Source organism: Salvelinus namaycush, chromosome 15, assembly GCF_016432855.1.
Source record: "Salvelinus namaycush isolate Seneca chromosome 15, SaNama_1.0, whole genome shotgun sequence".
NCBI classification, from domain to species: Eukaryota; Metazoa; Chordata; class Actinopteri; order Salmoniformes; family Salmonidae; genus Salvelinus; species Salvelinus namaycush.
The window spans coordinates 9,211,687-9,225,588 of record NC_052321.1 but is presented as its reverse complement, the minus strand read 5'-3'; the positions used below and the strand labels follow the sequence as shown (position 1 = coordinate 9,225,588).

The window sequence follows — 13,902 nt, the reverse complement described above, 5'->3', positions numbered from 1 at the left end:
TAGAGGTCTCTAGATGGATAAAACACGTTTTTTCATGGACATTGCCATTGAGGGCTCCCATCATTTTAAAGTAGTAAACTGGGTGGGGATTCCTATGGCTTAAGGAAGGATCACATAATTAAATCCAGGTCACCAGGAAGGATCAGCCAATGAATTATACTTGTGCGCAAACATTCCATAACTGCAGGTGGCAGTAAATCGCCGAACCTCGTCTTTATACCTGTTCAAACACACTCTAGGCGGCAGTGTGCACCCTTTCAGTTTGTTTGCCAACTCATAGAAGTAGAATGACAAAATTGACTACTTCAAAATGGAGATGGCCTCAATGGCGCTGCCGGTGCTCTCACAGACGCCATAATGGGACAGATACAATGTGTCTATGGGTGGTTGCGTAAAAGTTTAGGGGCTCAAGAGGTGGGGCAAACTGAGGAAAAAGACAAAAACAGTGAAAAGTTACGGCACACCAACCAATAAATAAAAACAACAACTGCAATATTGGAAGAGGCAATAGGTTTTGTTATAAGGCGTCAACAGGAGACCGTTTTCAAAAAGACACAAGAGTCACTCATACTCGTATCTTTTAGTGTATCGTGACAGTAAACATGCACATTGTCACATTCCCAAGAGCCACGCATTCTACACCATAGGGAAATCTGACATTTTGTATCTACATAAAAAAACCTGTACAGTTGTTCTCTGGTGTCTTAACAGGCAGATATAGCTCAACATCACACAAGGAAAGAGAACTTTCATTCACATTTTACCGTAGATGTATAAGTCTTCCAAGCTTTCCTTGTATCACACAAGTCCGAAGACTACACATCAAAAACATATCATTCATATTTAGCCATGGCCGTCCACTGATTTTAATTGGGATTTATTTATCTGTATCATGTTTACCAAAGGGCCATCAATCAAGCTAAATTCTGAGAATCATTACCAAGGCCAGCAATAAAGTTTTCTCGTATTGATGCAATGGGTTAAATGAGTAGGTCCTGAAGAAGACTGCAAATAAATAAACCTATGTTGTACACATTGACTATGACCGCAAGGTCATTATTGTATTTCTAATGCAACTATACACTGAAAAACATGAGATTTTTAGCTGTAAATGAACAGAGTATTAAGTGTTTTGTAGTAATCCGTTACTCTCCGCAGTCTTATTTGTACATACAACTTCAAGTATGTATTATCACGACTATACAGAAACAAAATGAGAAAAAAATACAACTATCCCACTCCAACAAATGCATCCATCCACAACTCTACTGTTCAAAGTCTAAGCTTGTCAACAACAAAAAAAGAAGTGGGAAATGGTTTCTCTCGTGGTACTAGGACAGGTACTATATCCTAGAGAAACCCCAGCCTGTACATAAAAAGATGACTAGGCAGCACTGGAGTCAGTCTGGTGATTAGCGAGAGCCATCAAAGTAGGTGAATCTGTAGGGCATGTTATACAGCACCCACAAAATGACGTTGCCATGACGTTGCTCCTGAAGCAATGGGATAAGGAATCTACCTTTTTGGGAGGTGTGTGGGAGCAGACAGTGAGTGTAAACAGAGTGTTGATTGAATAACAGGAGGGGTGTGGTTTAGCTAGCATATTGTAATGGCTAATGTGACGCTCCATCAGCCGTTACAGGTTAGGTTCTGTTTGGCATAGCACATAGAATTTTCAACCAACGTTTACTTGGCGAGACTTCCTCAATTCCTGACTTGGAAGACCAAATGTATTCTAAAACATCCATATCTAGTTGCAGGGGGTTCGTTTGAATTTAGAATATGCCGTTATATATTTTTTGATCTATGAAGTAATCCAACAATGTGTACGCCACCATCTTGACTATTTCAAAGTCATGTGAGTTTCATCATGACATGCGGCACTACAGGGTGGACACCCACCTGACTTAATCAATGAGAGAAGATGAGCACGATGGCAGTGTACACATTGTTGGATTACCTCATGGAGCAAAACATGAATTCACTTTTCTTTCTTTTTTGTGGGGGGGGGGGGGGGGGGGGGGGGGGGGGGGGGGGGGGGGGGGGGTAGATCAGCTTTAATATTGCAGATAGATTGTAGGTTCTATCCATGAAATTGTCTGCATCATTTCCAATCTCCTTATTTGTTAATTTCCCTACTCTGATTGGAATAAACAGACTACAATACTTCTGCTATTTACAGCTGTTTCGCTCACATCTACGGTACCTGTCATTAAATAACTATACATTTATATTTCTAATTTAATCTTCAAGTGCTGGATTTTCAATCCACCATTCATTGTGACCTTAACTCCAACCCTCCGGTGTCCACAGATTAACCCATCTTTCACAGTATAACGCCATTTAGCAATTTCCTTTTGCAATACATCCCTCCATTTTACTATGATGTCTTACGAGGCTCCTGAACCTCCCTATTTGTAATATTTCTACCGATATTGCCTTGAAAATAAATACTTTACCCAAGACTACAATGATATTTCCCCATTGACTGATCGTGGTTGTTCCGATGCCATAACAATAGTCGGCATGTCCATCTGAACCCTGATATGACATAACCATTCCTGGACCTGACTCCAAAAGCGAGCCACTGATGGACAGTACCAGAACACATTATATAGATTCTGTTTCCTTGTGGCAGAGTCTGCACAAGGCTGACTGTTCTATTGATTCTGTTTCCTCGTGACAGAGGGTGCACAAGGCTGACTGTCCAATGCCCCATATATTGATCATTCTTTTGTAGTAAGTATTTTATATAATAGCTTAAATTAAAATTAACAGATTGATGTCAATAATTGTTTTATATGTCAGTTCATAGACTCGATGCCAAGGTATGGGACATCAAAAACCTGTTCCCAACTGACTTGCATTTTATATGGTACTGCTGTCAAACCTTTTGACTTTTCTTTTTAATCATTATTAATGGGTGGCAGACAAAATTGATTTTTCTAAATTCAAACCCCCTGAAACTAGACATGGACTTTTAAAAGACATTAGTTGTCTTCCAAGTCTGGAATTGAGGAAGAATCGACAAGTTAAGGTTGGTCGAAAATTCTCTGCTACGTCAAACAGCACCCATCTAATAGTGCCTATCAGCCAGCTGCTACCATGGTCTGACTTGGCAATATTTTTAATAGCTAGGGTATGGTTTAGATTTGGTTGGGTTCAGACTGACTGGGCCTGCTGGGAGGTGGTGGTTTGTTTTTCCAGACATCTGGTTTAACCGTTGCCACGGTTGATGAGGTGCAGCCGGGTCTCCACGGGACTGGGTCGTCAGGCACAGGCCTGGCAACAGAAGAGAGAGACGCAATGAGAGACAATCCTCTGTGAACCAAGAGTAAAATGCTGTCATGCAAATCACATTGGAAAGTCCACTGGCATTTGAACATTTTCAAAATAAAGCTTGATAGATGTTTCTGTCTAATCTTGCAAGCCTGAATGTCTGTGGAGAGGGACTACTTTCTGTGTGGCCTGACTTACGTGGGGAGGTGGAGGACTACGGGGGCTCTAGTTGTGTTTCTTCATCCCCCTGATGTCTTCATCCTTCAGGGTAAACTTCTTCCTCAAGGCCTCGGAGATGAGCGAGGCGGAGTCCGACTCCCCCATCAGGGAGGTGCAGCCTCTGTTGCACCTGCATGGACACACACATTAAGAGCATGGTCTGGTACAAAGACAAACTGAAATCCATGACCTAATTCAGCAATGGCAACTGGCAGCCAAGGCATCCCTGTTTGTAGGCCCACAGATTTTCAGAAACGGGATAAAATATATTAGTAGCTGTCAAAAGGTTGGAAACACCTACTCATTCCAGGGTTTTTATTGGTACTATTTTCTACATTGTAGAATAACAGTGAAGACGTCAAAAGTTTTTTTTTTTTTTTTAAACACATATGGAATCAATGATAGTCCCACTAAGTGCAACCCAGATGGGATGGCGTATCGCTGCAGAATGCTGTGGTAGCCATGCTGGTTAAGTGTGCCTTGAATTCTAAATAAATCACTGACAGTGTCACCAGCAAAGCACCCCCACACCTCCTCCTCCTCCATGCTTCACGGTGGGAACCACACATGCAGAGATCATCCGTTCACCTACTCTGCGTCTCACAAAGACACGGCGGTTGGAACCAAAAAGCTCAAATTTGGACTCCTCAGATCAAAGGACACGTTTCCACCGGTGTAATGTCCATTGCTCGTGTTTCTTGGCCCAAGCAAGTCTCTTCTTCATATGTGTCCTTTCATATTTGTGTCCTTTACTTTGCTGTGGCGGTCCTCATGAGAGCCAGTTTCATCATAGCGCTTGATGGTTTTTGCGACTGCATTTGAATAAACTTTCAATGTTCTTGAAATATTACAGGTTGACTGACCTTCATGTCTTCAAGTCATGATGGACTGTCATTTCTCTTTGCTTATTTGAGCTGTTCTTGCCATAATATGGACTTGGTCTTTTATCAAATAGGGCTATCTTCTGTATACCACCCCTATCTTATCACAACACAACTGATTGGCTCAAACGCATTAAGGAAAGACATTCTACAAATTTACTTTTAAGAAGGCACACCTGTTAATTGCAATGCATTCCAGGTGACTACCTCATGAAGCTGGTTGAGGGAATGCCAAGAGTGTGCAAAGCTGTCATCAAGGCAAAGGGTGGCTACTTTGAAGAATCTAAAATATATTTTGATTTGTTTAACACTTTTTTGGTTACTGTATACACTTAAATGCTGATACGATGTTATGCAATTCTCACGATTCTATATGCATTGTGATTTTGTGATTTGATTTTCCAAACATATGGCTCACTATATGTCTGCTGCAGAGACAAGAGAGCATGAGAAAAGGAGTTACAAGCTATAGGATGAAAAATGTCAGAGTTTTGGCTCAGATACAGCCGACTAGCACAATCTAACTTTACTTACAGTAGCAAAAATAGTTTATATTTTCAATTCGCAGTCAAATATCGGTATAATATCGTCCCAAAATAATATTGCGATATGTAACTATTGATTTCGTCCCCCATTACTAGCGGGTATGAATGTGGGAATGCAGACCGGCAAGCCACTGTGGCCCCTCATTATGAGTTCAGACATTTTGAGACGCCACCCATCGAAGTTGCCGATCCTTGACCTAATTGATTCCTCTTCCTTTTTTCTATCTGTGGAAAACAGGACAACGACCAGCTGTCCTTGTGTTTCCTGCCAATGCATTATCATACACCTTCTGCTGACATGGTATTTACACTGTGTGTGTGTGTGTGTGTGTGTGTGTGTGTACTAAGAGACATGAGAGGAAGCCATTTTCTTCCGTATCCTGACTCGCCCTTTAACCTACCTGTCCTTACTCATCTTCATGCGGTTCATGTCCTTCAGGATGTCCATGACGTCAGCAAAGCTGGTGGACTTGGACAGCGACACTGTGTCCTCCTCCGCCTCCCGGAAGTCCATGCTGGGATGGTCCAGGTCAAAGGTCGCCGAGGCCGTCATGGAGGCAGACATGTTTGCGGGCGGCATGGGGTCCGGCATAAGCTCCGAAACCACAGACACCACATCCTCCTCCTCATCTTCCTCCTCTTCCTCTTCCGTCACATCACTGATGACGAAGGAGGCTGAGGCGGCGGGCTGGTAGGGCGCCGTCTCGAAGGGCGCCATGGAAAAGCTCATGCTGGTGTCGTCGGGGGACAGGAGGTCAGGGGTCAAGGGGTTAGAGCCTTTAGGGTGACAAACAGAGCAGAGACAGACTAGTTATCACACTTATCAGATTTTATTATTTTCCCATAAATAAACCTCAGAATTGGGACAGACAGAGCCTTAAAGGGATGCAGATTGGCAATCAACTAATCTCCTGCACTGGGGTCACATGGTCAGGCTATTTAAAATACAGAGTCCTCTGATGAGCTTCTGAGGCATGGGCAGGCAGGTTAGTGTGCTTTCAGTTTTAATCCCAAAGCCCATCACTTTCAGTGGGCGAGCCCTACCCTCGTCTAGGAAAATCAGGTTATCTGCCTGATAAGAACTCCAGTGTCATCTAACAGCGCATGGCTATAGCATGTGACAGTGTCATCATAATTTCTGCAACAATGACTATATGCTAATGCATCCACGACATAAGACATACAATCCCAAGGACCAATAAGACACATACGTCTTCTAAAATATACACATGGTAATATCCGAGGTTGATTATTACAGGAGGCTCTTATTACACATCACTGCATGCGGTAGCCATACTGAAGATTATGACACTTTAAAAGCAACACATAAAGCCAAGCTACTTCAAGACAATCCCCTTGCTGCATAAATGACAAAGCGTCAGATACTGTATATAGGCACCAGAGGAAGCTAGCGGGAGGAGCGATAGGAGGACAGGCTCATTGTAATGGCTGGAATGGAATAAAATGGAATGGTATCAAACATATGGAAACCACATGTTTGACTGCATTCCATTGATGCCATTCCAGCTAATACGATGAGCCAGTCTTCCTATAGCTCCTCCCACCAGCCTCCACTGATAGGCACTTAGGAAGGGCTCTACCTATTTTTACAAGGAGCATGTGTGCTCCAGGTCGCAGAATATTTAGGCACATATGCAAGTAAAATGGTCGCACTGTAGAGCTCTGATAGGCCTAATATAGCTAGCTAGCTTTGCCAGAGAAAAAGCCTCTTTCACTGGTGAATTGAACTTAATGACAGCTGTGGGGAAACTCCTTGACAAATTCCCTACCAGATTCTGTGGCTACGATCTTGGCGATCTGGGAGCGGAGTCTGCTCAGCTCATCCTGCAGGGAGGTGGTACGGTTCATGGCCGTCACCGCAGGCTTCCTCAGCGTCTCCACCTTCTTGACGTCGCGGCGGAAGTTGGGAACAGAGGAGTTTCTGTGCATAACCAGGAGAGGCGTGGGTCGCCACTCATGTCTAAGAGGGCGTGAATCGCTCCTGAGAAAAGAAATGGACCACAAGAAAACGCTTGCATTAAAAGAACAGGAGGTGAAAGCCTCTATCACATCTTCCAGAATCCTTTGTCATAAGTAATGCTAGCATAAACAATAGGCCAATTATTTAGATCCCAGGATAGCTGACATTTCTGCGGCCTCAGTGAAGGAACATACTCAAGTTCAGCAGCCACATTCTTCTGCACTGTGGGTGAGAAAAGCACATATTTACCGCACTCTGGCATAGGTCTCAGACTCCTCATCTGCTGCGATCCAGGCAATGTCTGCCAGTGTGGGCACCATGGGGCCATCCATGGGCCGCAGAGGAGGGAGACCTGGGAGTTCCTGGTAAACAGGTGCAGGTTCCCTTTGTTAGCACCTTTAATGCAATTTGGCCACAAGGTCGGCCTTCTGACAGAAAGTCATTGTCTGTACCGTTTACTTATGCTATTGCATGTGTTGAATTTGATAATGACCATATTTACCTGGAAACATGCCCTGGGCGGTGGTTTCATGGGTACAATAGAGCCTATTCTCCTCACCACACTGCGAGTCGACCCATGAGGCTTGTTCTGCCAAATAGGAATAACCTCCTGAATAGTGTTAAGAAACGTGCTGTTAGTTTTTCCAACACACCACAACTTAGCCTGGTCCCAGATCTGTGGTCTTGCCAGCTTTGCTGTCATTGTCAAGCCAATGAATGGGATGGAGGATAGAAACAGACTGGCACCCAGGCTACCACAAACTCTTGTTAGTACACTTCAGAATGCATGCTTTTAATCTATAAAAAGGGCTAGCAAGCTAACTTACTGCTTCGGTTTCCATGGTGAATGATCTTGCTCATACAATGTGCAGAGGACACCTAATCAGCGCTGGGCTCAGTTGGCTAATGTGTGTTTAGTAAACAAAGGACATGCCGTAAACAGTCTTCAGACGCTGATACTGAGGTCTTCCAACATCTGTGAGGGAAACAAAGACACATGTTGACAATTGAAAATGTAGATTAGACAGCAGGACACACATTCAGCTGAAAGTTATAAACGGCTTTAACAAGCTACATAAAGTTAGAAGACTTTATGTACGAATGGCTAATGTTAGCCATCCAGCCTTTTCGAGCCAACTCGGTAGCTATGAAATTAGTAGACGAAGTTGCCTCAAAAGTGTGTTGAGGATAATATTAAAAGGCGTAGTGCAGTCAAAAACGTGATTTTTTTTTTCACACCGAGGTTGGAATAATACTGTGAAGTTGTGAAAACGATTATCGTGCCATTTTAGTGTAAAAACTGTTTGAAAAGACCACCTGACAGCCTGTTGTGGTGGGATGGAGTTTGTTTCTTATTGATATATCAGCAAATTGACAGAGTTCTAAACCTCTTAGCCAATAACAGCTAGTTTTCCCCTCCCTACTCAGACAGGCATAGCGAAATTCTTGCTTGAGTAATTGCTTTTTGCTAAGAAGCTATTTGTTTCTTTTTGACCATTTTAATTTAAAACAATCACAGTAAGGTACTTAATTATTACCCAGAGATTATTTGACATAGAGATAAATACGGCTGTATTGCATTGGACCTTTACTGTTGCTGTAAATGAGGGTGACCAAATGGCATGAGTGGATTTTCAATGAGCAACAGTTCCAAACACCAAAAGTATAATCCTAGCATATCACGCAAAGCAAATGGTTAATAATAAATTGACTAGCTAACCGGTTCACAATAAATTGACTAGTTAGCTGACCGCAGTTTATCTGTTAGCTTGTTAGCTAACAAGCTTCAGCCGGTCCTTTGATTGACCCTCAAGCGTACATCGAAATTATACCATATATTTCGGTTATCTTAACACAAAATAAAGACAATTATAAGCATGCAACTCACATTTGTTAATGCAACGTCTGAGAGATTTCAATAATTATTTTATTTTCGACTAACACGTTCTCCTTTTCGTCTTTCAGACTTCAGCAATGTTATCGTTTTGCTAGGCCCGGAAAAAGCACTCTATTCTATAATGTGATTGGTCGGATCCTTACACGTGCCTTTTCTCCAGCCAATAAAATTTGAGCATCAACAAGCGAAGCGATGTGATGACAGTGCCTCGTGTGGCAGGAAAAGCAAGTGCGAGGCTTTTTGCAGAATGGCTGCGGACCCACTTATAAATATGGGTAATATTTCCCTAAACTGGAAATATTCTCTAGTTTTCTATTCTAAATTGAGGAAGGCCATGCTATTTGCTCCGACTGTTTTATGCATAGGCTATTTCTCTGCAACGAATGAGTGCCACAAACCAAATGAATTTTGAAAAGTTACGATTGTAATTTAAACTGTTTGCATGGGGGTGAATGAAAACATTGGGGTTGGATTGATGATTACAGAAAATAGTTGTTCTAGCCATGCAATGATTCTACATATCTGCTCAAAGACTCCTCAATCTCCAGCCCCGGAGGATGGATGAAATGGGCGGAGCGTACGTGCTCAACTTTTTGCTGTTGTCTGCAGTGATATCACAAAACAACACCGTGCGTAATATGAAGCCTTCCGAAATCACTCGCTTTCGATCAACATTCCGGGCAATCTTTTTGACAGGTCAGTCCCTAAATCCTTTCAATATTAACATTTCTGAATTCAGTGTACCCCACTGCTACGTTTTATTGTCGCATGCCTCGAATTTTCGATATGGAAGTGAGGAACATCCATGTTTAAAAAGACTACAGTAATCTATTGCAATATTCTCCAAGACAGAATGATTTGTAGGAATGCTTCCTTCTACAGTAAGAACCCGTATCCCTTACGTACTTAAGGTTAGAATAGGAACAGATCTTCTGGTGAAAGAAAGAAAATGTAAAATATAGTTCCATTCATTGCATCAGAACTCGGGCCCAAAGGAATTTAAGCGCTAGCCCTAATAGACTGTGTTGCAAATAAAATATGTTATGTCTGCTTGTCAAGAAATAAGGCAACAAAAATACCATTCAATATCTATCAATCAATCAAATGTATTTATAAAGCCCTTTTTACATCAACAGATGTCACTAAGTGCTATACAGAAACCCAGCCTAAAACCCCAAACAGCAAGCAATGCAGATGTACAAGCACGGTGGCTAGGAAAGACAGGAACCTAGGAAGAAACCTAGAGAGAAACCAGGCTCTAAGGGGTGGCCAGTCCTCTTTTGGCTGGACCAGGTGGAGATTATAACAGTACATGGCAATGAAGGCCAGATCGTTCTTCAAGATGACCAGCAGGGTGAAATAATCATCACAGTGGTTGTAGAGGGCGCAACAGGTCCGCACATCAGGAGCAAATGTCAGTTGGCTTTTCATAGCCAAGCATTCAGAGGTGGAGACCGCAGGTGCGGTAGAGAGAGAGTCGAAAACAACAGTTCCGGGACAAGATAGCACGTCTGGTGAACAGGTCAGGGTTTCATAGCCTCAGGCAGAACAGTTGAAACTGGAGCAGCAGCACAACTGGGAACAGCCAGGAGTCATCAGGCCAGGTAGTCCTGAGGAATGGTCCTAGGGTCTCTGGGAGGGGAGGGAGAGATAGAGAATTAGAGGGAGCGTACTTAAATTCACACAGGACACCAGATAAGACAGTATAATTACACCAGATATAACAGACTGAGCCCCCCCCAGCACATAGACTATTGCGGCATAGATACTGCAGCCTGAGACGGGGGGGACACTGTGGCCTCATCCGACAATACCCCCGGACAGGGCCAACCAGAAAGGATATAACCCCACCCACTTTGCCAAAGCACAGCCCCCACACCACTAGAGGGATATCAACAGACCAAGTATGCATGTACATTCAATATACATGCATCCACTTCCTGGCTTCTCTTCCCTTGCATGTTTCTTGCATATAGTCTTTGAGAGCATTGTCTCAATACTAAATTTTATTTTTCTCAGAGGATCTACATTGCTGGAAAAATGGACAAATAAGCATAAGCTTATACCCCTGCTAAAATGCTCTGAGTCATCATTGATTCTCGAGTTGAATTGAATTGAAAGACCTGACTTCATTACTTGGAGTTTATGCACTCAATCTCACTCCCATTCTTCATGGTGCGCTAACTTTTACTCTCCAGTAGGTATGATTACAGGAGCTTAATAAGCATGGAGACTGAACGGAGGGATGCCAGCAGAGCCCCTCAACCTACCAGAATATTGCTGTTGTCAACATCACAGTAGTCGCCAATAGGTCCCTGAGAAGGCCTTCTTGCAAACCCTCGGAGCCATGGAACATAAACTACAACAGAGGGACAAAAACAGGCCCAGCTACTTTGGCAACGTCAAGACCAGGTCAGACCTGCGATTAAACGTTTTATTGGCTAAAAATGAAGAAACGCACTGCTTAGACTTGTTGTGAGAGATGCGTTGTTTAGTTATTCGCAGAATGTGTCAGCCTATACAGTGCTTCTCTCCTGACATGTTCTGTTTCTCTCCCGAGATGTTGTGTTGAGGTGAAAGGAGCACTGCAGGACAAAACAGGAGATGTACATTGCATTCGGAAAGTATTTAGACCCCTTCCCTTATTCCACATTTTGTTACGTTACAGCCTTATTCTAAAATGTATTAAATACATTTTTTCTCTCATCAATCTATACACAAATTTATTTAATACATTTTAGAATAAGGCTGTAATGTAACAAAATGTGGAATAAGAGAAGGGGTCTAAATACTTAATGACAAAGCAAAAACAGGTTCATAGAAAGTTTCGCAAATGTAGCAGAGCCTTTGCTATGTGACTAAAAATTGAGCTCAGGTGCATCATGTTTCCATTGATCATCCTTGAGATGTTTCAACAACTTGATTGTAGTCCACCTGTGGTAAATTCTATTCATTGGACATGATTTGGAAAGGCACACACCTGTCTATATAAGGTCCCACAGTTGACAGTGCATGTCAGAGCAAAAACCAAGCCATGAGGTCGAAGGAATTGTCCGTAGAGTTCCGAGACAGGATTGTGTCAAGGCATAGATCTGGGGAAGGGTACCAAAAAATGTCTGCAGCATTGAAGGTCCCCAATAACACAGTGGCCTCCATCATTCTTAAATGGAAGAAGTTTGGAACCACCAAGACTCTTCCTAGAGCTGGCCGCCCGACCAAACTGAGCAATTGGGGAGGTGACAGAGCTCCAGAGCTCTTCTGTGGCGATGGGAGAACCTTTCAGAAGGACAACCATTTCTGCAGCACTCCAACAAACAGGCCTTTGTGGTAGAGTGGCCAGAAGGAAGCCACTCCTAAGATAAAGGCACATGACAGCCCGCTTGGAGTTTGCTAAAAGGCACCTAAAGGACTCTCAGACCATGAGAAACAAGATTCTCTGGTCTGATGAAACCAAGATTGAACTCTAGGGCCTGAATGCCAAGCATCACATCTGGAGGAAACCTGGCACCATCCCTAAGGTGAAGAATGGTGGTAGCAGCATCATGCCGTGGGGATGTTTTTCAGTGGCAGGGACTGGGAGACTAGTCAGGATCGAGGGAAAGATAAACGGAGCAAAGTACAGAGAGATCAATGATGAAAACCTGCTCCAGAGCTCTCAGGACCTCAGACTGGGGCGAAGGTTCACCTTCCAACAGGACAGTGACCCTAAGCACACAGCCAAGACTACGCAGGAGTGGCTTTGGGACAAGTCTCTGAATGTCCTTGTGTGGCCCAACCAGAGCCCAGACTTGAACCCAATCAAACATCTCTGAAGAGACCTGAAAATAGCTGTGCAGCGACACTCCCCATCCAACCTGACAGAGCTTGAGAGGATCTGCAGAGAAGAATGGGAGAAACTCCCCAAATACAGTTGTGCCAAGCTTGTAGTGTCATACCCAAGAAGACTTGAGGCTGTAATCGCTGCCGAAGGTGCTTCAACAAAGTTCTGAGTAAAGGGTTAGACCAGTTATGTATATGTGATATTTTCATATTTTTTCTTTCCATTTGTAAAAATGTATAAAAAACAGTTTTTGCTTTGTCATTATGGGGTTTTGTGTGTAGATTGATGAGGGGAAAAAACAATTTAATATATTTTAGAATAAGGCTGTAACGTAACAAAATGTGGAAAAAGTCAAGGGGTCTGAATACTTTCTGTATGCACTGTATATGCGTTAGAGCACTCCATCACCATTTTTCATATAGTCACCCTTGTGAATGTACTTCTCCTTTGAAGAAACTAACAGTCAAGGGCATTACGTGGGAGAGAGGAGTGGAGGTGCTTGCCAGGAACAGCAACAGCCTATTCTGAACTCCCACAATCCTACCAATATGCACTGAACCAAAATATAAACGCAACATGCAAGAATTTCAAAGATTTTACTGAGTTACAGTTCATATAAGGAAATCAGTCAATTGAAATACATTCATTAGGCGCTAATCTAAAGGTATGGGCGTCGATCCATAGCATTCCAAACATGCTCAATCGGTGACATGTCTGGTGAGTATGGAGCCCATGGAAGAACTGGTACATATTCAGCTGCCAGGAATTGTGTACAGATCCTTGCTACATGTCTGTCTCCCCTCCAGACTGGGGTCCAAGCTCCCTCCTGGTGTTGCTCAGCCCCCCGGCTTCATCGCCGGCCCCTGGGAGACAGGGCCTCAGACCGGCCCAACCAAGGAGGCCAGGGACAGCAGTCAGTCCCACCGTGCCGTGGAGCGTCCCTTTGACCACGTCCGCCACATCCGGAACCCCCAACTGCGCCAGTATTACCTCCAAGGTGAGGTATCTCTTAACACGATTATCTCGATATCTAGGTCAGCCTGTGCTTTGTTTGCCCCAGTAGGGGCTTGGTAGCTGCGTTAGTTCCCTATCCAATTATTTATATGGTGTTTATAAATGTGTTGTGTATTTTCATAGCAAACAACCTACAGAATGACAGATAACACACTCAAAGGAAGGTTGGTAAGGAGAATTCCTCTCTCTAGCATTTATTTATTGGGCTCCCGAATGGCGCAGTGATCTAAGGCACTGCATCTCAGTGCTAGAGGCATCACTACAGA

General features: G+C 43.3%; 2 protein-coding genes across 2 annotated transcripts in view; one reads left to right on the top strand and one right to left on the bottom strand.

Moving 5' to 3' along the window:
• Positions 1 to 2,036: 2,036 nt before the first annotated feature.
• Positions 2,037 to 8,897, bottom strand: mtfr1l (mitochondrial fission regulator 1-like). Its single transcript, XM_039009302.1, has 8 exons — positions 8,794 to 8,897; positions 7,733 to 7,881; positions 7,408 to 7,515; positions 7,155 to 7,267; positions 6,715 to 6,926; positions 5,326 to 5,701; positions 3,478 to 3,628; positions 2,037 to 3,282 (listed from the first exon to the last, which is right to left on the bottom strand). The coding sequence occupies exons 2-7, from the start codon at positions 7,745 to 7,747 to the stop codon at positions 3,505 to 3,507; spliced, it is 948 nt and encodes a 315-aa protein (XP_038865230.1). The 5' UTR covers positions 7,748 to 7,881; positions 8,794 to 8,897; the 3' UTR covers positions 2,037 to 3,282; positions 3,478 to 3,504.
• A 512-nt stretch (positions 8,898 to 9,409) lies between these two features.
• The window catches only part of si:ch211-15d5.11 (nuclear receptor coactivator 7), a 28,619-nt gene continuing 24,126 nt past the window's right edge, over positions 9,410 to 13,902 (top strand). Inside the window, exons 1-3 of the mRNA XM_039009300.1 lie at positions 9,410 to 9,498; positions 11,001 to 11,214; positions 13,429 to 13,619. Of these exons, the coding sequence (XP_038865228.1) occupies positions 11,150 to 11,214; positions 13,429 to 13,619 (256 nt within the window). The 5' untranslated portion in view covers positions 9,410 to 9,498; positions 11,001 to 11,149. The remainder of the gene's footprint in view (positions 9,499 to 11,000; positions 11,215 to 13,428; positions 13,620 to 13,902) is intronic.